At 39.9% G+C, this 23229-nt stretch overlaps 1 protein-coding gene across 1 annotated transcript; it reads left to right on the top strand.

Annotated features, from left to right (window-relative positions):
• Positions 1 to 1729: 1729 nt before the first annotated feature.
• scin (scinderin) lies at positions 1730 to 18555 on the top strand. Its single transcript, XM_034599748.1, has 16 exons — positions 1730 to 2038; positions 6959 to 7113; positions 8528 to 8689; positions 8831 to 8980; positions 9784 to 9873; positions 10158 to 10290; positions 10408 to 10496; positions 10597 to 10812; positions 13031 to 13152; positions 14258 to 14348; positions 14970 to 15140; positions 15227 to 15404; positions 16180 to 16301; positions 16629 to 16706; positions 16784 to 16844; positions 17101 to 18555. Exons 1-16 carry the CDS (start codon positions 1846 to 1848, stop codon positions 17262 to 17264), a joined length of 2175 nt encoding a protein of 724 aa, XP_034455639.1. The 5' UTR covers positions 1730 to 1845; the 3' UTR covers positions 17265 to 18555.
• Positions 18556 to 23229: the final 4674 nt, after the last annotated feature.

The following is a 23229-nucleotide window of genomic DNA, read 5'->3' as shown; positions in this document are numbered from 1 at the left end:
AATCCTTGTTTCTTTCTCCGGGAAAACAGGAAAAATGCCTTCAACTAGGATGATTGCCATGAGGATGGGTCAGATAAACACCATTAACAACAATAATCCAGAGACAATGACTAATACACCCGTTCCAAATAAAACCATAAACGTGTTATTTCCTATGTCTGTTTGATTTTCTATTTGAGAAATCCTCTAAGCAGTCATGAAAAATCTGAATTTCAACATCTCACCAGATATAAGATGACCAAAGAGAGGTCTTTGGATCCCTGTGAAGACGGTCCGGAACCCCAGTCACTTCGGTCCTCTCGTCTCTTAAATGTCAAAGGTAGAGGCAGAAGATTTTTCTCTCCCGGGTGGCCAACCACCGAAGACTTCTAGGGTCCAGATGATCTTTCAAGGGATCCTGTTTGTGACGCCAAGTTTGTCGTGGAAATTTATCATGAGATTTGAAATAATGAGTTTCTCACACCGGAGTTGTCTTAGAGGTTTAATTATTAGCTCTGCAGATGGTTACACAGTCAGCAACACTGCTCAGAGTGCAACAACGAGTAGTTAAAGAGGAGGGTTTTTTATACAATGTGATAAACAGGAAACAAAACAGAAAGCAGACGGGAACCGTCTGCTGTCTGGCATCACTGTTACAGAAATAGGAATCAAACCCAGCACACAGTTGCACAAATAAAGGTCAACAGGAGGTGGAACTTTGAGGTTGCATCAGCTAAGTGCACAGAAAACAGTAGTAAATGGTTTTGTATTTATATAGCGCTTTTCTAGTCTTGATGACCACTCAAAGCTCTTTACAGTACAGTTTTACATTCACCCATACATTCATACAGTGCATCTATTAGCAGCACTTTGTTGTTCTATGAGGGGCAATTCAGGGTTCAGCATCTTGCCCAAGGACACTTCGGCATGTAGAGTGAGTGCCTTGTGAAAAGGTGTTTTTGTAAAGAAATTACAGAATTTGCTGCAGCTCCACTTGAAGTGGCCGTATCTTTGCTGGTCAGCTCGTAGCAGAAGTAACTCAGTGACATCATATGTATCTGAGACGGTGTCAAGGGTTGACCAATCACATTAGATTTTTTTTTTAAAAAAGTAAATCAATACCAATTTGCCATAAATAAAAGTGGGAGTGTCTGTCTCATACTTAGCAGTTTGAACAGGGTCAATGATGCACACGCTTGACCAATCACAAGTCAGTCTCAGCTGTCAACCACCCATGTTTCACCAAGTTTTTATTGCAAACAATCTTTGAGAAAAAAATATTTGACGTGTACTTTTTAGTTTGGAGGAGGGTTTATGACCTATACTGCAGCCAACCACCAGGGGCGATTAAAATGTTTTAATTTTACTTTTGGGAGTCAGCATTAATGATTTGATTTAAAGGTAATAGCTAAGTGTTGTCAAGGTTATAATCAATGCTGCTACCCTCATGTGGCTCCAAAAAAGTCTTTAATCAATACATGTTGGCTCCTTAGACAGCTTTGGTTGCATAACAATTTCTGTTCTAATTATATACATTATGAACAAATAACAATAAATAAATTTACTATAAGAATAAAAACTAATTTATTTATTTTTACTCATTCACAAGCAAATCAATGGTAGTTGTATAAGTGCTTGTACTTCTCAATTCATTAATCTGTATTTGAGGATGCTGGTGTGTGTATTTTGGCAGGCAGTGGACACACCCAGTGTGTGTGTGTAAAGGCATGGAGAAACACTCCCGCTACAGACTCAGTCAGTCAGTGCTTAGAACACAGAGCAGCAGTGTGTTCCCTTTCCTACCACCCTCCTCTCTCCTCAGCAGGGATCCTCACTCGTCCTCAGAGCCTTACAGCAGCGGCAGACATGGTGCTCCACCACAAAGAGTTCACCAATGCAGGCAAGGCAACCGGGCTGCAGATTTGGAGGATCGAAAACCTAGAGCTGGTCCCTGTGTCCGAGAGCTTACATGGAAACTTTTACACCGGAGATGCTTATGTGATTCTCAGCACTGTTGAACAGAGAAACTGCTTCTCCTACCACCTGCACTACTGGCTGGGTAAGTGTTCCTGGACCTTCTCTTCTGGGTCCACTTCTTTTTCCACTCTCTCAGAAGAAGGGAAATGAGTGACACTCAGACCTAAAAGCATTTAAGGCCATTAGGAAGCAATGGGAGCAAATTAGTTTGGAAAATGTCCTCCAGGTTGAGACAGCAGCTTCCTCAGACTCATCTAAAGAAATGCAACATGGAGATGTTGAAGAAATGATCTTCATGCAGTCCTGCTGGAGTCAATCTTCAGTGACTCAGGTTGAAATTTCAGCAACATTTCTACCAACAAGTGATGTCTGCAGCTAAGGCAAACTTTGATGTTGGCATTTCCAGTTTGACTGCTCACTCACTCACTGATCCTTGGTGTGTAGTCAGAGTGACAAAACAACACACTGACAAGTGTCCTGTGAGCTGTTTTTACAGTGTGTTTACTTTGAACGCAGATCAGCTCCGGGTCCGTGTGTTAGAACAAGTGCAGACTGTGTGTACTGTGTTACTTTCAGTGGAAAAGTGCTCGCATCACTTATTTGCAGTACAAAACAAAACAAAAAATGACTTCTTGTATAAAGATCATGCACATGTAATACAATTTTATTTGTTTTTAGGCAATGTTAAAGAAGAGCAATTTGGAAAACCGAAATGTTCATTTGTGGGGCTCTATTCTTACATTTTGTTGTACTTAGTATGTGTGGCTTTAGTTTTGAAGACAGGTCACAAAATCCTTTTTTGAAATGTGTGCAATTTTTACAATGTGTTTTTCACATGAGACACCTCCATGTGTTACAGTCTATCGTTACAGTGTTAGTCCTGGACAGGTCCATGTCAAACATCCCATCTGATCCAAAGACATTTACTGTAGTTTACTGACTGCATGACAGGAGCTCTTTAGTGAAGGTAGAAGTACAAAAATAAGATTCCAGAAGTATTCAGATATTGAACAGAGCAAACAGCTGTGAGGGGAAAGGCTAAGGCACTCTGTCTCCAGGTCAAACAAGATGATTAGTTTATTTCTTCAGCATATGGGCATATGTTTAAATATATGGTTCAGGAACTAACACCTGAATCAGAAGAGAAAAAGTCCATAAAAGATCAGTTAATGGGCTCCTGTATTATCAGTGAGCAATTCTTTTGACATCATCTGATTCGAGGTGACTCAGAAGTAGTGAGGCTGAAATGAACATGGAAACTCTGCAGCGGTTTCCTGAAAACCCACCAAAGCAGAAGTGATGTAGACGTGGCACAGGGCATTTAAGCTGCTTTCAGACACTGAACTGCAGAAAATCTCCAGACATTCTCCGGATGGGCTGATGAAAAAGAGGTGCCTTACACGTAGAAGACATCAACGTGACGTCATGTGTGAAAGGCAAACTCTGGGGGAAAGTCCACACCCAATTCTGCGGACATTCTCCACAGTTCATGTCTGAAAACAGCTGTAGTGTCTACTGTGAGGAGATGGAAACATGAACAGGAGAAGATGTTGTTTTTCATGTCCCTTGCCTCCAATTTAAGATTACATGCAACAGGCAGCATATTTTTTTCTGACCCTGACTGCTCCAGCACAAAGAACACACACCACTTAGCCAGGAGCACAAAACAACACTTGGACACATCACACTTTCACTGAGTTTAGCCTGAAAAGCTTTTTTTCAGGGTCATTAGTTTCTGTCTGTAACAATATCTTTAAAAATGAGATATTTGATGTTTCAAAAAAATGTTGCTGTTGAAACTAAACTAAACCAAACCTCTGTCTGTGTAATTATTGCTACAATTGTGTTTTTCTAAAAGGTTTACCTTCAGTTTATCAGAAATGGTGAGTCAACGTCACCAGATGCGGTTATGGCTCGGGCACTTTCGCGAATTGTCATTCCTCATCGGCACTTCAGACACACATAGTTTTAAAAGTAATGTGTAAAGTGACATGTGGAATGCTGATGTGACCCCTGCTACAGATGTTGTTTGTATTGACCTTGCTCTCTGTCTCCGGGGGCGAGGAAGCAGTGACTCATTTTGTATGGCGTGTGTGCTGTGGTCTTATGATCCTGACTATGATCAGGAAACTGGATGTGCGAAGAACATATGGTTAAATTCATCAGAGGGAAAAAGCGCTGAGTAATGAAACCTCCTCACTTATGCTCACAAGACACCACAAGTACGGTGTGAGTGTTTTTTAAGAGTGGGAACATTATCTGCTACACCAAGACTACATTAGATGTGGGGCATCAGAATGATGGTGTTGTCATCATGTTCACCCCAGGTTGAAATTTGACACAGAAAGCCTTTGTTACAATGAGGGGACGTTGAATTTGGAAGATATGGGTGTTTGCCAGACTTAAAAGATGCAAATGTTGTGCACTATGTTAAATATTGAACCTAATATTTTTTACTCATGGGGTATCTGTCTTCTCCAACCTCATGGAAATGCAATACAACAGTCGGTCAGTAAAGGGACACTTTCAACCTCAGCAATGGCAGGAAAATGTTTTTTTTGTGCCTTTTTTGGTTGGGTGGAGGTAGCGAAACCTGTTGTTTAATACATTGGATATAAATACATTTTCTTAATGACACTCTACGATGTAAACGTTTAAAAAAAGAACCGTAAATGTAAAAAACAGAAAAAAAGGTGAAAATTGTCCAGATAAATGTGCGAAGTAAGAGTGTTTCCTTCCTACAGTACTGAAAATCTCTCCATTACCTCTGGGAGAATAACATCAATACAGCCAAGATGTTCACTTGCTCTTGTCTTCAGTCTAAGAACCCATCAGCATCAATCAATAACCATCATGCAAATGGTGATGCACACTTCCTTCCTGTGTGTAGTCACACAGGAAGACCAAACACTTTGCCCACAGCTGGTGTAAATGCAACTGAGCAGAAACAGCAGTCACCCACAACCCACTAGTATCTTATGTTTCTGCATCTTCATTTCTCCTTTTTCTCTTAAAACTTCAGATGAGTGAATCTCACACAAAATATTTTTCACAATTATAAAAGATTCATTCATTAAATTAAATGACTTTTCCACAAGTAATTTAAAGCTAGTTATTTTTAATTTATTTTTGTACTCTTTAGTTGATAGAGTATGATCCCTAAGATACTTCTCGAAAGGAGATAAAAAAAGAAAAAAGAGGTATCCCTCATCTTTACAATGACCATTGTAAACGCACCCATCCTACCCCACAGTCTCAACATCTCAAATTGATAACACTAAATTGGAAAAAGAAATCTAATAGTCATTGAGAATTCTTGACTTTATTCACAGCACCAGTGTTTATGGGATTTAGTGACATCCAATGGTGAGGAACTATCTGAATCCCTCACTCTCCCCATTAGTGTATGCATTCAAATCTACGGTGGCCTGCAGGCAATACAAAATTAACTGTCTAAATCTTACACACTGATCCTTTAAAATTAAATTAAACTGATGTTTTCCTGATTCATTTATGGGGCGGCTGTGGCTGAGGGGTAGAGCGGTCATCCTCCAACCTGAAGGTCGGCAGTTCAATCCCCAGTCTTCCCCATCTGCATGCCAAGTGTCCTCGGGCAAGATGCTGAACCCCCGAATTGCCCCTCATAGAACAACAATGTGCTGCTAATAGATGCACTGTGTGAATGGGTGAATGCAAAACTGTATTGTAAAGAGCTTTGAGTGGTCATCAAGACTAGAAAAGCGCTATATAAATACAAAACCAACCAAACCATTTCAGTTCGGTGTCTAATTGCAGAAAATAATCCTACTGATGTTGTCACGAGTGTGTAATCATCTAAATTGTATGAATTCTAGTTTTCTTTAGCCTAGAATTTTTACAGTAGGCCAAATGGACAAACTAAACACCTTTTGAGTTTTTCTCACAACTGAAGGCTACCACAGGTTCTCGTTCATGTTTGGAAGGGGAGGGTTAGGGGTATTCAGCTGCAACATACAAATTTCAAACTCAATTCTACACACTGAACCTTTAACTCAGGTTTTCCAGGTACCAGAGAACTGGCTCACTGTTAACCAGATCGGTCACCTTAGTAACACATGCTACCTGGCTAACCTCCCCCCAACTTCAGAGGATCGCATTAAAATCTGACAACAGCCTGATGACTGACCAATCAGATCAATGGAAAAACTGCATCATCATTCCTATAAAAAAAGTTTACACTAATGAGCAACATATATCTTTTATGGATAAGTTGAATGGTTTCCGTGTGTCTACTAACAAACTGAGGGAGAGTTTATCATACTCATTAAGACAGAGAATTGGAAATTAAGTAATTTTGGCATATAATTTAATACTTTATCTTAGTTTTTTTCAAAAATGTTAATATTCTGAATGAAGCCTTTTGGGTACACATGCACCCATTGACCACCCATCACAATGCCCCATCCCCATGTATGTTTTTCTTATTGAGTAGAAAATAGACACAGCAGAGTATTTGGTGTTTTTTGGCGGTGGTGGTAGGTTTTTAAGCTTTGGACTGAATCTGATGCTGCATGGTGAGCACATAGCTCCATAACGTCTTTGTGTTTAAGGAAGTAACTAAGTGCTGTGGTAACCAAAATACTGAGACATATTTGTTTCTGTTTGAATTTCTGGTTTTGTCACGATGAGTAATGTTCCTGTTATTTCACAATACTTTCCATCTCCATTATGACAGTGCAGCTTTGTCAAACCCTGTTAGGTTGCTCAATTAAAGTGTGTGACCAATTAATCTGTTAACTCTGCTTGAACACCAGCTGTTTTTATTCCTACCAAAAGTAACAAAGTTTTGTGTCTTAAATACAAGAAATCAGCTTCTCATATTCACTACATCTCAGGAGGAATCTGATTATTGTCATCAGTGTTGCCCAGTGAGACAGAAGAGGAGCAGATTCTCATATAAATGTGACAGAATCGATATGTCTACATAATTGTTTCTGAGTGAGCCTGTGTTTGGTCTTTAAAGGAAAGGAGTGCAGTCAGGATGAGAGCGCCGCTGCAGCCATCTTCACTGTGCAGCTGGACGACTACCTGGGTGGAAAGGCGGTGCAGTACAGAGAACTGCAGGGGGTTGAATCAACAGCCTTCACCAGCTACTTCAAGGGAGGAATCACTTACCAAGTATGTATCCAATTTATTCTTAAAATAGCGTCAACTGAGAAATGTGTTTAGCTGTGACTGAACCTTTTTACCGATAAGGCTAATGCCCCACTTGAACAGATACAATGTTCATCAGGGTTCACCCTTTACCTTTTTATGGCAATCCGTCCATTACATCTGATATGCTCCAAGATTTGTGTCTGATGGTGTTGTTAAAGGAAAGGTCATAGGATCGCCAACACATCAGGAATCCTTCTTTTGGGACCATCAATTCTCACACAAAATGTGGCAGTCTAGACATTAGTTACTGAGAAATTTTCCTCATGATCAAAGTTCATGAAAAACAGCACAGATTCAGATCTCGACAACTTAAGTGGGACTTTACTTTATTCCACAATTATTGAGGGACTGAACATACTCATGAAGACATGACTAGATGTAGTATGCAGCAACACAACTTTTTGCCACACAGGTAGCAGCAGGTTCCAGGGTTTGTCAGTCCTCCACTTTGATCTCTCAAAAAACATTAAACGGATCACAAACATTCACAACCCCTTCAGGATAAATAGCAAAAGTTTGGGGTTCCCCCAAATTCTACTCTACTTCCATTATCAGATTCAAACTTAAGTTTGTCCTTTGGTTGATGACAACCTGCAAAATGATTTTTCATTCCCATCAGAGCCTGCTGTAATCTGTGTTTAGTACTAATAAGCAAATATTAGGATGCTAAGAAAAGATAGTAAACTGGAAATACCAATAGTCAACCTAACAGCATTTTTCAATCAAAATTGTAACATGTTTGTTGCATCCATCAAAAGCCATTGCTTAGCCTACCAAGTTGTTTGGCCACTTAGAGCCAGTGTGCTTGTGTGAAAATGGACCACTAACATGCTGAAGTATAATTCTGTGGCTGCTTTGTAAGCATGTAAAACTGTCCTGGATGGACCCAATATTTTCTGTCTAATTTCTATAAGTGAGAGGAGGATCACAGCTACACTACTTGATGTATCCATTTAGTCTCATATTGAGCATGTTCTCAACAAATAGAGAAATAATTGTTTTTTATTGGAAAATGGATTAAAATGCTAACTCTTGTTTGGAATATTTCATTGGGTTGGAATGGCCACTTGGGTGCTCTTTAAGCTTTGTCAAGTAAAGCTGCGGGGAAACTTTTTTCCAAGTTTAAGCAGAATCATTAAGTTCATAGATCACCACAAATTAATAACTATCTTCATCTTAAATGCAAAAATCATTAACATTATGTTTATTAAAGTTTGAATTAAGGTTGAAGCACAGCTTTTCCCCCCCCCCATTAATTCCATTACAGCATCACTCTTGACTACAGGGAACAGTGACTCTTGGGCCATAAGGGGAAGTTGGAGTCTAAAGAAAACTGTGAGAAAGCTAAAAGCATTTTGTTTTTTCTTCCCCTCAGACAGGAGGTGTTGCCTCAGGATTCCACCATGTGGTCACCAATGACGTTTCAGCTCAGAGACTCCTCCACATCAAGGGCCGGCGCGTGGTCAGGGCCACCCAGGTCCCCTTCAGCTGGTCCAGCTTTAATAGTGGAGACTGCTTCATTGTTGACCTTGGAAATGTCAGGACACAGTGTTAAATATAAAATTGTAACATGTTTGCAGACGGATGGTTGATCTAAATGATTTTTTAGATAAGTTAATGTTAACAAGTTAATGTTTCTAGTGATTCCCTGTCTGCCTGTGCGCTTACATCCCTTTAGAAGATCTATCAGTGGTGTGGGTCCAAGTGTAACCACTTTGAAAAACTGAAGGCAGCACAAGTGGCCAGAGGAATCCGTGACAACGAGAGAAATGGCCGCCCTGAAGTGGTGTTCATAGAAGAGGGAAGTGAACCATCCACATTAACTGATGTGAGTCTAAGGTCACTCTGTTGTAAGTTCAGAGACAGGACTGTGAATATTCGGAATGAAAGGTATTGACCTCAGCCACATCTCAGGCTTCCTCAGCAGATGGAGTTCTGTTTGACCAAAATACTCTTAAAAGGTTCACTTAAGCTTTTGTAAACTCAATCCACTCAGGAACACCATCAGATCTGGAAGAAGCTAGATGTTAGTTTTCGAAAAACCAGCGAGACGACCCAAACAACCATGCTCTGATCCTCAGGTTAAATTTAACAATGTCTTTAGCAAAAAGTCTGGAGCGGCTGGTCGAACTAAACATGTAAAAATACATTTACCAGTGTCGAAACTGTTTTTAGAACTAAATTTTAGGAAAATAGTTTGCCATGAAATAACTTTTCTCCCCTAAAATGTTTTCTTTTGTATAGATTAAGTACTAAATGTATGCGTTCATATGTCTTCAGAATTCACACAGAGCTATGGTTCCCTGCCTCAAGTCCTTATGCTAAGCTAGGCTAACCACATCCTGAATTTCAAATGCTCATAGAAGTTGTCTCAATCTTTATTTTTCCTGTAAGCATCCTGTAAATCCTACCTTATCTTATGCCACTCACCACGAACAGGCATGTGACGGCTGATACTGTTTTTGCAATTAAGCACTATAGTGAATTTCTTTATTCACCAAATATTTTCCATTTGGCTTTGTGGTTTACTTCATAGTAACCACCGCTGTAATATATTCTGTGTCAATGTATTTTAACGGGTTATCTTAGATGGATTAATGTCTTGTGATAAGTTATGATTTGTCACAACAGGTCCTTGGAGTCAAGCCAGAGTTGGCAGAGGGAGATGAAGATGATGATGTGGCTGACATGTCCAACAGGAAAATGGCTAAACTTTACATGGTATAGAGTACACACAAACACACACACACACAATTTTAACTAAAGAATCTTGGCACAACAATCTTCCTTAATAATTACACTTCCTACATTTGTCAGGTAATATAAAGTGATTCATCCTATCAAGTCAAATGAAAATCTATAAGCCATTGTTTGCTCAGACAGGTCTGGACTATTCATAGTTGTAATTCAGATCACTCATATATGCCTCTAAACATCAAATGTTTTGGAGATGTCAGATGTTTTTACAGGTGGTTCTCGAATGAGCTCACTGTCGTGTTTGTCAGGTATCAGATGCATCAGGATCCATGAAAGTTACAGCTGTGAGAGAGGAAAACCCATTTGTCCAGAGTGACTTGCTATCAGATGAATGCTTCATCCTGGATCATGGCAAAAACAACATGATATTTGTATGGAAAGGTGATCGGACATTTTCACTTCCTCCTTCCCTTTGAATGGCTTGTTGTCCTTGTGACTGCAGATTGGCTGTTTGGGTTTGTCATATCAACAATGATCTCACCTCATTTATCTCCACAGGGCATAAAGCCAACCCCAGTGAAAGAAAAGAGGCCATGAAAACAGCTGAGGGCTTCATCAAACAGATGGGCTACCCCGCAAACACACAGGTTCACTTTTCTACTGTATTTCTATTATTTCACCATGTTTCCTTTTGTGAAATTTCAAGCAGATCTATTGTTAAAAGTGTCGCTGCTGATGGTCCTACAGATCCAGGTGCTGCCAGAGGGAGGTGAGACTCCCATGTTCAAGCAGTTCTTCCTGGTCTGGAAGGACAGAGATCAAAGTGAGGGTTTCGGGAAGGTGTCTGTCAAGGAAAGAATCGCAAAGATCCAGCAGGTGGATTTTGATGCCTCTAAGCTCCATGAGTCCCACCACATGGCAGCCAAGTACAACATGGTGGATAATGGGAGTGGAGACACACAGGTCAGAACCGTCCCAATGCTGTGTGGTTGACGTTGCTACATTTAATGACATACTGGTGAATGGATAGCAGGATAGAGTGGTCGTCCTGAACCTGAACTCCAAAATTGCCTCTATTCTCATAGAGAAAGTGCTGCACATAGATGCACTATATGAATGTGTGTGTGAATGGGTGAATGGCATGGTACTGTAAAGTGCTTTGAGTGGTCATCAAGACTAAGTTTTTATAAATACAGACCATTTACCATCTATGACTTGCAGTCATGACTGGCACAAGGCTCTCTGGGCTAAGGGGCCAGAGCAGCTACTGCTGCAATGACTATTGAATTACAAAGAATCATTTTTTCACTTCCCAATGAATCACATATTTGGCAGCCTAAACAATGCCCAAAATTCAGATGCGCAAGAAATGAAGACTGGATTAAGTGGTCATTTTTGGCGATTCACACACATTGTGCTCTTTGTGAGTTTTTGTCAGCAGGCGTGTCCCTGGTGGTGCATCGAATTTCAATGTTTCTGCGTGAAACAGGAAGTTGTTCAACCATAGTTAGTGCAACCCCTACTGGCAACAAAAAATTACATGTTTTGTACTGTGATGTAATCTTCCTAGCAGGTTGACCACCTCCAGCTTAAATTTTGGACATGGTCAAAGATAGATCTTGTGCATTTTCTTTGAATGCTGTTGCCATGGTAATGCGCTGAAGGTTTATGTTTAGTTTTTACAATTGATCACATCTTCTGGAGGCTAAACATGCTCAAAAAGTCACAAAACTCATCAGACACACCAGAAATGACAAACATTTACTTACAATATGGGTGTTGTATATGGATGTGTCAAAATGGCTCGATAGCGCCCCCCTATAAAATTTCAGCAAAGAAACCCCATTAGCATGCGCAAGTTGATTTGTATTTTTAAAATGTTTATTAAGTACCCTAAATTGAACAGGAAGTTGCCGATTTTAATTGTAATGTACAATTCCTGCTTGGTTTTGGCTATTTGCTGGCATTCTACTTTCATGAACTCCTCCTACTGAATAATCTTATCAACTTAGTGCAATCAAAAGATATTGAAGATGTAAGTGGGATAATGTGGAAGTTTCATTCGTGAAATTTGTGCGAATCTTAGGTTTTCCTTCAAAGAACCATAACCCAAGAGGAAGTTCCACTAATTTGACCATACATTGTCCAATCTTCACAAGACTTAACATGTTTGATGAACTGGCGTGACCACATTTACTGTAAATGACAACATTTTACATAATCGTAGCACCTACTAGCAACAGGATGCACACCTCAACAGGATGTGACATTTAACTCCTTTATGCACTGTGCAAACACATAACGGAATACCAAGACAGGTAAACCAACCTACACTACACTGCAGCCACAGCACACCCTGAGACGTGCGGACTGCGAGGGCCAGACCAACGCTTTCATTTATTAAGGTGTTGCTCTGAAGAATATGTCCAATATTCATAATATTGGACTCAGTCACTCTCCTATGAGCTCTGGTTTGGTCTCCACCAACTGCAGGTTGATTAAGCTACATACATTTTAGTTTTAAAAGTTTTGTTTTCAAAGTAAAAAGATCTCTGTGTTTTGGCTCTGTGTCAGTTTTAATACCCGTCCATACTAACACGTCTGAAAACGTATATCTTGTAATGACTATAACATAGCCTTGGAGTTTTCAAACTAAAACGAGGCCAACAGCGTTTCCAAACTTTAAACAGGTCTAAAACTTCGGAGTAGTGTGGAAGACAGGCGTATTTGTAACAAAGTTGATGCATTTTCAAACAAAAACAGATATTGCCCTAGTTACTCTTATCAATCGATAATTGGTGGATCTAAATTCTCCATGGGTGTGTGAGTGTGAATGGGTGTTAGCCTCCAAGTCTCAGCCCTGTGATATCAATCCTGTACAGAGTGTATCCCATCTCTTGACTTATATCAGCTGGGATGGGCTCTCAAATATGCGCTGATAAGCACTTTAGATGATGGATGGATGGAAACCCTATACTGTTTAACTGATTATATCTCAGTGTCTGTGAGGTCAGCAGTACCTGAAGACTAGCTTGAAGAACATCTAGCCTCAGAGAAAAGAACATTGCATCTTCCAGCAACAATCCAAATAGTTTAGAGTTTGATGTCTTTATATGATATGACCAGGTGACCACCACTAAATTTTACATTATGCTTAATTTGTGCTTTTTGTTTCTTGCAGATCTGGAGGGTGGAGAGCAGTGGCAGAGTCCCAGTTGACACAAAGAGCTACGGACAGTTCTACGGTGGAGACTGTTACATCATCCTGTACACTTACGGGAAGAGGCAGATCATCTACACCTGGTACAACACCACCAGATAAATACTGAGCTGGTTTGGTCACAGTGAGATGTGATTGCCTCTGTGATACACTCTAATGCTCAGCTCCTGCTTTCATGTTGGTTCATCTGTCGTGTTTACACAACCTATTTGATAGGTTCTGACTTTTCTAATATCAGTCCTAAAAGCTTCACAAAGCAGAACCTTTATAATAATAAATTGAGTTAGAAAAAGGTGTCACTATCAGTGGGAAACCCAGAGAGAATTATCATAAATTTTATCCAAAGAAAAATCTGTTTTAATATTTTTTTGTTTGTTTTAATCTTCGTTATTTGTTTTAACAACACATATACAAATTACTGCAGCCTTAAAACAGTACTACAATTCATATATTGCTAATGGATTAGCAACCAGTCGCCTTTTTGCATCTGCTGTTGGTCACTAACATCCGATAACGTCAACTGGTGGTAGGCATTAATTGGTGTGGTAGAACATACCATGGATATTCTCCATCTTGTCCTATGTTCTAAAATGGGGCAGTGTTTAGTTTAAAAAGGAATAGAGGTAATGATGTCTGATCCACTGAGCGGGCCACTGGGCTTTCATAGTATTCAGATTTACCTTTAGTCTCAGTGTACCCTTAAGTTCGGCCTGTATCATTGATTACAAGGCCAAAACACTTGATGATGCTAAGGAGCACAACTGAAGTTATTTCCCTCACATCCGATGTTGGCCGCTAACCCCTGCTAACATCTAATGGCATTTGGTAACTTAAATTGTGCAGAAGACCTTCTAACGTACAAGGGATATTCACTGAACGCTCCACTGTGTTCTCTCGGTAGTCACTAACTTCATTAGCGGTGTGGTGCTGTGCATGTAGTCTACAGTGAGCCTCTCAGAGGTTTTACACCAAAGAAGTACAAACAGCACTTTTTAACTCTAACTGCAGCCTTAGGGATAATGATCTGGATTCTTCACCACAAGAGACTCCTTTTACATTACAGATACTCACTTGACTCACTGGTCATTTGAATTATTGATTAGTGCACTTGTAAAGTTTGATTAGTGCACTTGTAAGTTTACTGTGTGTTCTAAACATCCAGTATTAATGTCTCCTTGTGGCTTGTAGGCAGGGAGCCAGCTGCACTTTGGATGAGCTAACAGCCTCAGCGTTCCTGACTGTAGAACTGGATCGTTCACTTGGAGGGTCTGCAGTTCAGGTACAACCTGTATGAAGTGAAAATGAACAGCACATGCAAAGGATGCCTGCTATCCCTTTTCCTGGTGAAGACTATGGAAACATATTGCTGCGTTTGCTGATTAACATAACAACCCAGTATTATGAACATATTACATTATACAAATATTATGTATCTTGTTATAATAGTATATTGTTTGTCTTGTGTACTGGGCTCACTGGCCAATAATATGTAATTAACCATCCATTGTAACTTGATAAAGTTGCAATAAGTTAGCGGTAACTTGGTAACTCCTGACTTTTCTTATAGTGCAAGGACATTCCTATCAATCTTAGCTGTACTTTGGGTTGAGTGCTAATCAGCAAATATTATCATAATGATAAAGTTAACTTAAGCCATGTTACGATGAAAAGGAACTTTTTGTCTGAATTTTTTTCAAGCAACGAAAAGGTTCTGGCAGAGCATTGTTGTTCACCTCTGTTTCAACCACAGTCTGAAGATGAGGGGAGATTAGATACATGTAGTATGAACAACCGACAGCTCAAGATGATGCCCATGAGAAACACAACCTGCTAAACATCAGCATTTCGTAATGTTGCACAATGGGTATCTGTCACAGAGATATTTGTTTTGCGGCTTCAGGTCAGAGTGTGCCAAGGTAAAGAGCCTCCCCATCTGCTCTGTCTCTTCAAAAACAATCCCCTCATTGTTTATAAGAATGGTACGTCCCGCCTCGGGGGCCAGGCCCCACCACCTCCAACCCGACTTTTTCAGGTACGCCAGAATCTGGCAACCATCAGCAGGATCGCAGAGGTGAGGATTTTCCTGCTGTATGGACTGTATTCACCACAGGCACCCGTAATTGAATTTAATCATGCTAAAATTCACGTATGCTTCAGGTTGATGCCAGAGCGACGAGTCTCAACTCGAACGACGCCTTCCTCCTGAAGATGGCTGATGGGCGGGGCTACCTATGGAAGGGCAAAGGGTCCAGTGAAGAAGAAGTAAATGGAGCCAAGTACATAAACAAAGAGCTCAAGTGCAGCAGCAACAGCATCATGGAAGGAAGTGAACCAGGTCATAATCCACATTTGACTTGTGTTTGTCATGTATGTTGTCTGTTTACTTTATTAGGGATGGAACTACATACAATACTGCATCTGCATGTGAACAGATGATACACAGAAAAGAAGTCCTTATAATATGACTGTTTTAACAGACTTTGTTTCAAACAACATAGTAACACCTGGACCTCTCACACACACACACACACACACACACACACACAAACACACAGTTGTCTTCAGAGGACATTATATTGACTTACATTGATTTCCTACAGACCCTAACCTTAACCATTGTTACTACTAGCTTAACCCCAACCCTTACGCTAACCTAACCTAGACCTGAATCTAAACCTAAACCTAAACCTAAACCTTACCTTAAAACATGTCTTCACCTTAAAATGTAATGTCATTTATGGTGAGATGATCTTTCTCCCCATGAGGAAGAGAACTCTCCATAATGTGACTGTAAACCGATTTACGTTCCCACAACATGATTAATACCTGGAGCACACACACACACACAGAGAGAGAAAGAGAGTTTATTTAGTTTTTGAGTCAAATTTTGACTTTAGTATAACATGTAATATCTATAGTATCTTTTTTTTTCATCTCCAAAAGCCATGTGTTTTGTCTGTTGCTCATCATCCCCTGCAGAAAATGGATCAAATCTCAAACTACATCTGAAACTGCAGCAGTCACGTTTGCAGTGATATGGTCATCGGGTTATACAGCCTCCCTTTGACTCTGACTTCTAAAATGTCACAGGATGTATTTTTCTGTTGCAGATGAATTCTGGGATGCACTAGGGGGGAAGACAGAGTACCAGACCTCAGACAGACTAGAGAGTCAGACTATGACTCACCCTCCTCGTCTGTTTGGATGCTCCAACAAGACCGGCAGGTTCATAGTAAGTATTTGAACCACATTATTCTCTCTTTACATGCGGTTATCCTCCATTTTGATGAGTCTTGACTTAACTGCTTTGATTTGCTGTTTCTGCTTCTTGTAATAATATGATGTTAAATGTTTCTTTTGCACACATTACAACCCACTCTTAAAAACTTAACTTAAATCCTTATTTTCGAGGCACATTTCTCCACAACATTAAAGCTTCCTGCTATATTCCTCATGCGATCATGTGAATCCCACTTCAATCTGTGTTAGACACTACAGCGGTGTTAAATGGGATGTAGGGGGGATAATATTGTAACCAGTGTCATCGTGTTGTGTGCAGATTGACGAGGTTCCTGAAGAGTTCACACAGGATGACCTGGCTGAAGATGATGTGATGCTGCTGGACGTCTGGGATCAGGTACTCACGTCTGTAAGACATGTTGGACCAGTATTGTTGGGCAAACCGATCTCTAACATGCAGACTCCCTGTTGCAGGTGTTTGTCTGGATTGGTAAGGACGCCAACGAGGTGGAGAAGAGTGAATCTGTCAAATCTGGTGAGATGTTGGAAGTTTATCCTTTCTTTAGAACTGCATTAGGTTTAATAGTGTTTCTGTGAGCAACAGAAACTGATCATTCATACTTGTTTTCTGTTGGAATGAATGTGTTGTTTTAAACCTGTGTGTGAACAGCATTCTGAGTCCTCCACAATCTAAAATGTATATCATGGAAAGACATATCAGCCCAATTTCAACTACCTGCTACCGCCACACGGGGTCACTACTAACATGTGAAACTGTGTCTCCTCTGCAGCCAAACAGTACATTGAGACTGACCCGAGTGTCCGCGACAACCTTACTCCTGTGGTGGTGGTGAAACAAGGCCATGAGCCCCCCACCTTCACAGGGTGGTTCCTGGCCTGGGACCCCACCCACTGGGACTCAGTCAGCTGGAGTTTGAAGTCTATGACCCTTTAATGCAGATGTACTGTTCCACCCAGTTCCACTGAAATATCATCCTTTATATAATCAGTGTGTCAAAACAAATGAATGCAAGAATTAAAATTATCAATCTTTTCTTGGCAATGTTATTAAGAAATGATTGCTTGCTGTTATAATGTATATTGATATATGATCACACACAAAAGCCTTGCAGTGTATTTTTTAACCTTTAATGAATTTAGTGCCTGTTCTAAATGTGCCGGTTTGCCTGGCCTGTGTTAATGCTTCAGAGCTACTTCTGAATTATTCCTTGTTATTTGTGAGTCACAAATAATAGCATGAACACAACTAAGTTGTGCTTTTACTTTGAAGACTATTTGCTAAAGAGAAAGTGATTCTATGAATGTTGCTGTCAAGGCAGACATTGTTCCCATGCCTAATCTTGTTTGTTTCATACTTGACGAGTTATGACGCAGCCTCTACTGCCAAAAAAGCTTGCAGTTTTTTTTCTTGCCTGTTCTCTCTTCTTGTTTTCTCTCATTTCAAAAACATGCCAATAACATTTTCAGCTTTTAGTCCAATGTTCACCTCTGATGTGAGGACAAGTAATTGTTAAAAAATGAAATAGTCCGTGCCAACAGGTGATTATTAACCTGAGTGGTGCTACAGGTACAGGTTGTCTCTAACTGGAGAACAGTGTGTTTACTAAACAACTGCATCAGAAAAGAAAACACCCAGACATTCTGAAGGTTCACGGCAAGAAAAAGACAGTTAAATAATAAAATTAATGACTGGTAGAGCTGTACGATATGACCAAAAATTACAGTCGATATCCATAATTATCGCAATGAATGTCACATTATTATTTCTTATTATTTTTACTCCTGAGGAGGGGTTGTCTTTATGAGCAGAGGATTACATAAAAAGCAACACATTTTACAAGTCTGAGGTAGATCAATTATGTGTTAGACCTCCTTACTGTGCTTGCACAATGCATAAGCAATACATCTATAAATATTTGTTATATTGCTATTGATAAAAGTTGCATTACGATAATCATTGGTTTTGTTTTATTGCCCAACCCTAGTGACTGGGAGTCTTGAATAGAACAGAGCCAGAGTTGGTGTAAACAGGAGCAACTGGGCCTTTCCAGGGAAAAGTCTGAATGTCTGCTATGATGCTCACTGTATATGTACTGTACATAGGATCATGATCGTTTAGCATTAGTTTAACAGAACCGTTGGTTACTGCATCTGTGTATGAGCAGATCATACAGCTTAGATTGAGCCCCACAGCAGTCTGCTACACAACAACCAAAATTAGCTTCCCTACTGAAGTCTCTGTCCTATCTAACTTCCAAACACATAACACATATTTTTCACCCAAAAATGAAAATACACTCATTATCTACTCAGCACTATGCCGGTGGAGGGGTGGGTGAAGTGTGTGAGTCCACAAAACACTTTTGGAGTTTCAGGGGTAAACAGCGTTGCAGCCAAATCCAATACAAATTAAGTTAATGGTGACCACTTCTTTAAACGTATAAAAACAACAACAAAAAAACATAAAATGTCTCCACACGCATTCAAATTAAACTTGAAATGGCGTCATTTACATCGTGTTTTTAACCTAAATGTCAGCTGTTTTCTTCCTCCTTACTGCTGCAGTTATCACGGGAACTTGTGAGTATCGCGAGAACTTGTGATAGCCGCAGTTACTCCTGCAGTACCTCAGATCTATCCCTTTAACCTACACCTCAGCTTGTTGAATTAGACACCAAACAAACAAAATGAACCTGTTTGCCGGCTACACAGCTGAGGAGCGGCCCGGCTGCAGCAATGTGTGAAGCAGGACGGAACCACAAGCTGGTATAGTCCTTACTCCCCTTCTGCCCATGACAGAGCAAGTTGGTTTACATGTGTCCACTGTTATGCTACCTTTAGTATGAAACTCTCTGTGTCTATTATCTTTCCTCTGTGTCATGTTTGTCCACAGTCTGTCTCTGTGTGTGTGTATTCTGCTGGACGTGGCTACCGCCTCTCCCACTGCTTTAACACTCCAAGGTTCTACATTACAAACACCCACCTCATTCGCCAGACTTCCAGTCCAGACTGCAGATCGTCCAGTCACCAATTACATACAGAAGTCCAGGCCAGTGTCTTTGCCTTTGATGGTTTGCTTCCTGCATCGCTTGTCTTTTAATTTAGCTTTCCTGTGCCTCTGGTCGTCTCCTCCAGTTCTACTGCTGTCAGACATGCTGCGTCTGCACTAATGCGTTTTCATTTTGTAACAATAAAAGATCACCATTCAGACGAGTGTTTTAGCTCCATATCAGAAATAATCTCTGTCTTCACGAACATGCCTGTTTCACGAGACCATTCATGTTTATGCACATGTTGGAGTGAACAGGCAGCAGATTGTCTACTCTCCAGTTATTTGCTTAGTTGCAGAAAATTCAGCAATGTAAAAAATTAAGAGCAGGGACTTCATTTCTTGGCGCGACGACAAGGTGGAACTATACTGACAGTGTTAGTAAGCTTCACATTCAGCACTGGTTGTTGAGTTGTGACTGATCTAAACCAATCAGGAAGCAAATATGGGTAACTGCGTCATTGTTTTGGCCTGTCTGACTTTTTGATTTTTAACACTTAGTGTAGACCAGTCCTCGGTTGTCATTCCTTGCCAGTTTGTGGATCAGCCTCCCGTTCTGCTGAGCCATTGCCTCTTCTCAAATCAACCTTACTCAGCTGCCTCCTGTACTCTGTCAGTCCCTGCCTCTGACGTTGAACCCTTAGAACACACTCCCTGAATTACAGTGATTCCTTTGATAATCATCTACTGTCTCTGTGTTTGAGTTTGCATTTAGTTTCAGAAACGGAATGGTTATAACGTCTCCATTTCAAACAATGTGGCAATAACTGCTCTCCTACTTCTTCCATGTGACCTTTACATTTAAGACTGTTAAACTGTATTAGTGTAATTAGTGATGGCTTCACTCCTCGCCCCATCCTCCCCTACCTAGCATAGAAGAGATCCAACAGTGGTCTTCAGATAACATAGACACGTAAAAGTTCCTCGATGAGGACCTAGCTGCTCCTGATGTCGATATAAAGGACTCATTCTCAGCTAATGAAAATGAACAACTTACTCAATTTATTATCAACTAACGTAAACATTATCAGGATTATTATATTCCATGTCTACCAATAGATCTCCATAAATACTACACACTGGCACTCCGACAGCCAGCTAGCTGCTGTCAATCAAACACAACCAGCACTGGCATGTCCCTCCAGTTGGCAGAAAAAACTTTTGAGATTATTTTTGAAAGCAAAAAGGGAGGACTGAATAAATATCATGATTCGATTATTTCACCTGACTCAACGCCTACTTCTGTGAAAATGTAGATACATACTTAAAATAGAAAACTCAAACTTCCGTGTCACACACAATCAAGAAACATTTTCTCTTCTGAATCTATAGCCAGAGGTTCACAAAACCACCCTAATATATACCTCTTAAAAAGTCATATGGGGGACAGAGGAGGACGTGGAGACAAGAATTGGGAAAGCAAGAACAACATTCAACATCTTAAACAAAATTTGGAAAAGTCTCCCTCAAGACGAAGCTTCAAATCTTCAATCTTCAACTCCAACGTTAAAACCGTGCCGCTCTATGGCTCCGAAACCTGGAGAACCACCACGAACAAACTGCAAACCTTCATAAACCACTGCCTAAGACGCATCCTTGGAGTCTTCTGGCCAAACACAATTAGCAACATCAACCTGTGGGAATGCACAAAACAAGAAACAGTAGATATACAGCTGTTAAGGAGAAAATGGAGCTGGATTGGACACACACTACGAAGAAACACAACAGCAATAACAAAACAGGCACTGACATGGAACCCACAAGGCAAACGGGGTAGAGGACGACCCAAAAACACCTGGAGAAGGAGCACAGAGCAGGAATTCAAGAAGAAGGGGCTGACGTGGAAACAGCTGGAGAGGATGGCTCAAGACAGACGAGGGTGGAAACAATTCATCAATGGCCTATGTTCCGAAAGGAATATAAAGGCCAAATAGAAAAAATAGATATAGATAGAAAAAGTCATATTACAAACACTTTCATTGTCTTGACCTCTTATTGCCACATGAGGTCACTGTGCAACATGAAAATATTTCTCTGGTAAAAATAAAGCTGTGCTGTCTTTGTGAAACCTCCATTATTTCAAGCAAAATCAAAGCTAGTACCGTTTGTTTTAATCTTTGATGAACCGATGGGATTTTTGATGATTCTTTGATCTTTTAATTTCATCAAGTTAAATCGAAAAACACATTACTACTATGTGGGCTCTGTATGCAGACTGTGTATCGTGTCACCTTTCATTCACTTGTCTGGGATTACTGTCTGACAGATTTAGGGGTAACAGCCTATTTCCTGTGTTGATGGCACTTTAACAGTCTCTCTCAACAGGTGAGTGTCTCATCTGTATGTGACTGGTCTGTAAAAGTCCAACATTAAGACCAGTGTGAGTTCACGTCTGATCCAACACCTGGTGAAGTTCTTTAACTAAAACAGCCTGACTACAGTATAAACTAATAAAGCTCCAGTACATAACCACAAATCATTTTTACATTTCTGTTTAATGACATAAAATGTGTTAATTGGTGGCAGCATTATAAGTGCAGCTGGTGAGAGTATTTTTGGATTGAAATAAATGTGTTATTAAAATAAACTGTTTGAAAATAGAAAAGATAAAAAAAGGGTCTTGGTTTATTCCAGTGCTTTTTAGGAGGTTGCCGTGTTTTTGAGTGAGAGAAACAGGTGACGTGCGTGAGCGTGTGCTTGAATTGTGCGCGTGGCCGCGGCAGGCGTTGTCCACAAACCAATCAGACCGCGAAATGTAGCGGCATCAAGTCAACCACTGTCAGGAAGAATACAACCGGAAATATAATCATCATTCCGTCACAATAAAAGCATATGGCTGAAAAGCACATGGTGTCTACCACAAGAAGTTATGGCATAGTTAGATTATATATTGAATGAAACAATGGAATCAAAAATGGAATGCACCCCACATAGTGGAGCAAATGTGCTCGAGTCTTTTCCAGATTCAAACAATAATTGTTGAATAAATGTGTATTAATGTGTATATGCTTGAATTGTGTAATTTCCATCTGCTCTGGGAGGACTATTTTAGAAACCCCACAACCAAAAAACAGATGGAAAAAACTTATTTTTGTCTGATCCTTACAAAGGTAGACATATCTCTATACATAAAAGACCATGTGAAACAACAGGTCAGTAAACAGTGTATATAGAATAGAGTAGAATAGAGAGCCTTTATTGTCATTGTGCAAGTGCAAATTTACAGGAACAACTAGTTAAAAATACAACAGAGGACACACAACCAATAAAAACACAAACAATAAATATGAGACCAATAAATACTTAAAGTTTAATGAGTTGTTGTGCTATGTCATGACATTAAATTGTATTTAAAAATAAATTTCAATAAATAATAAAAAAATGAATTGGATAAGTGCTATATTTTATGGACAAATCAAGTTGGTCAGCTGTGAGTTTTTTCCGCCCTCTTTTCACAGTAGTTTGACCAAATTAATAAATAAAACGAGTAACGGCAAGGCAGTTTTATTTATAAACCACATTTCATACACAGTGCTAGATTCAAGATGCTGTACCGGGGCATTACAAACAAAGAGGTAGAGAGATTAATAGAGGTAAAAGAAAGGATCACATTTTTATAAATATTAATAATGAATTAAGTTGAATGAGTAAAATGATAAAAAATGATACAAAATAAATAATACCAATAAGATCGATAGAAATGTATAAAATAATAAAATAACAATAGAATAAAATACAATAATGATATGACAGTTCACGGCACTTGGAGTTCAATGGCTCCTATTTAGCTATTGCATAAGTCGTAGTTTATTTTGAAAAGCAGTGACGGAAGTGGTGGGTTGCACTCTGC

This window comes from Hippoglossus hippoglossus, chromosome 11 (genome assembly GCF_009819705.1).
Source record: "Hippoglossus hippoglossus isolate fHipHip1 chromosome 11, fHipHip1.pri, whole genome shotgun sequence".
Taxonomy (NCBI): Eukaryota; Metazoa; Chordata; class Actinopteri; order Pleuronectiformes; family Pleuronectidae; genus Hippoglossus; species Hippoglossus hippoglossus.
This window is presented reverse-complemented; position numbering and strand designations above follow the sequence as displayed.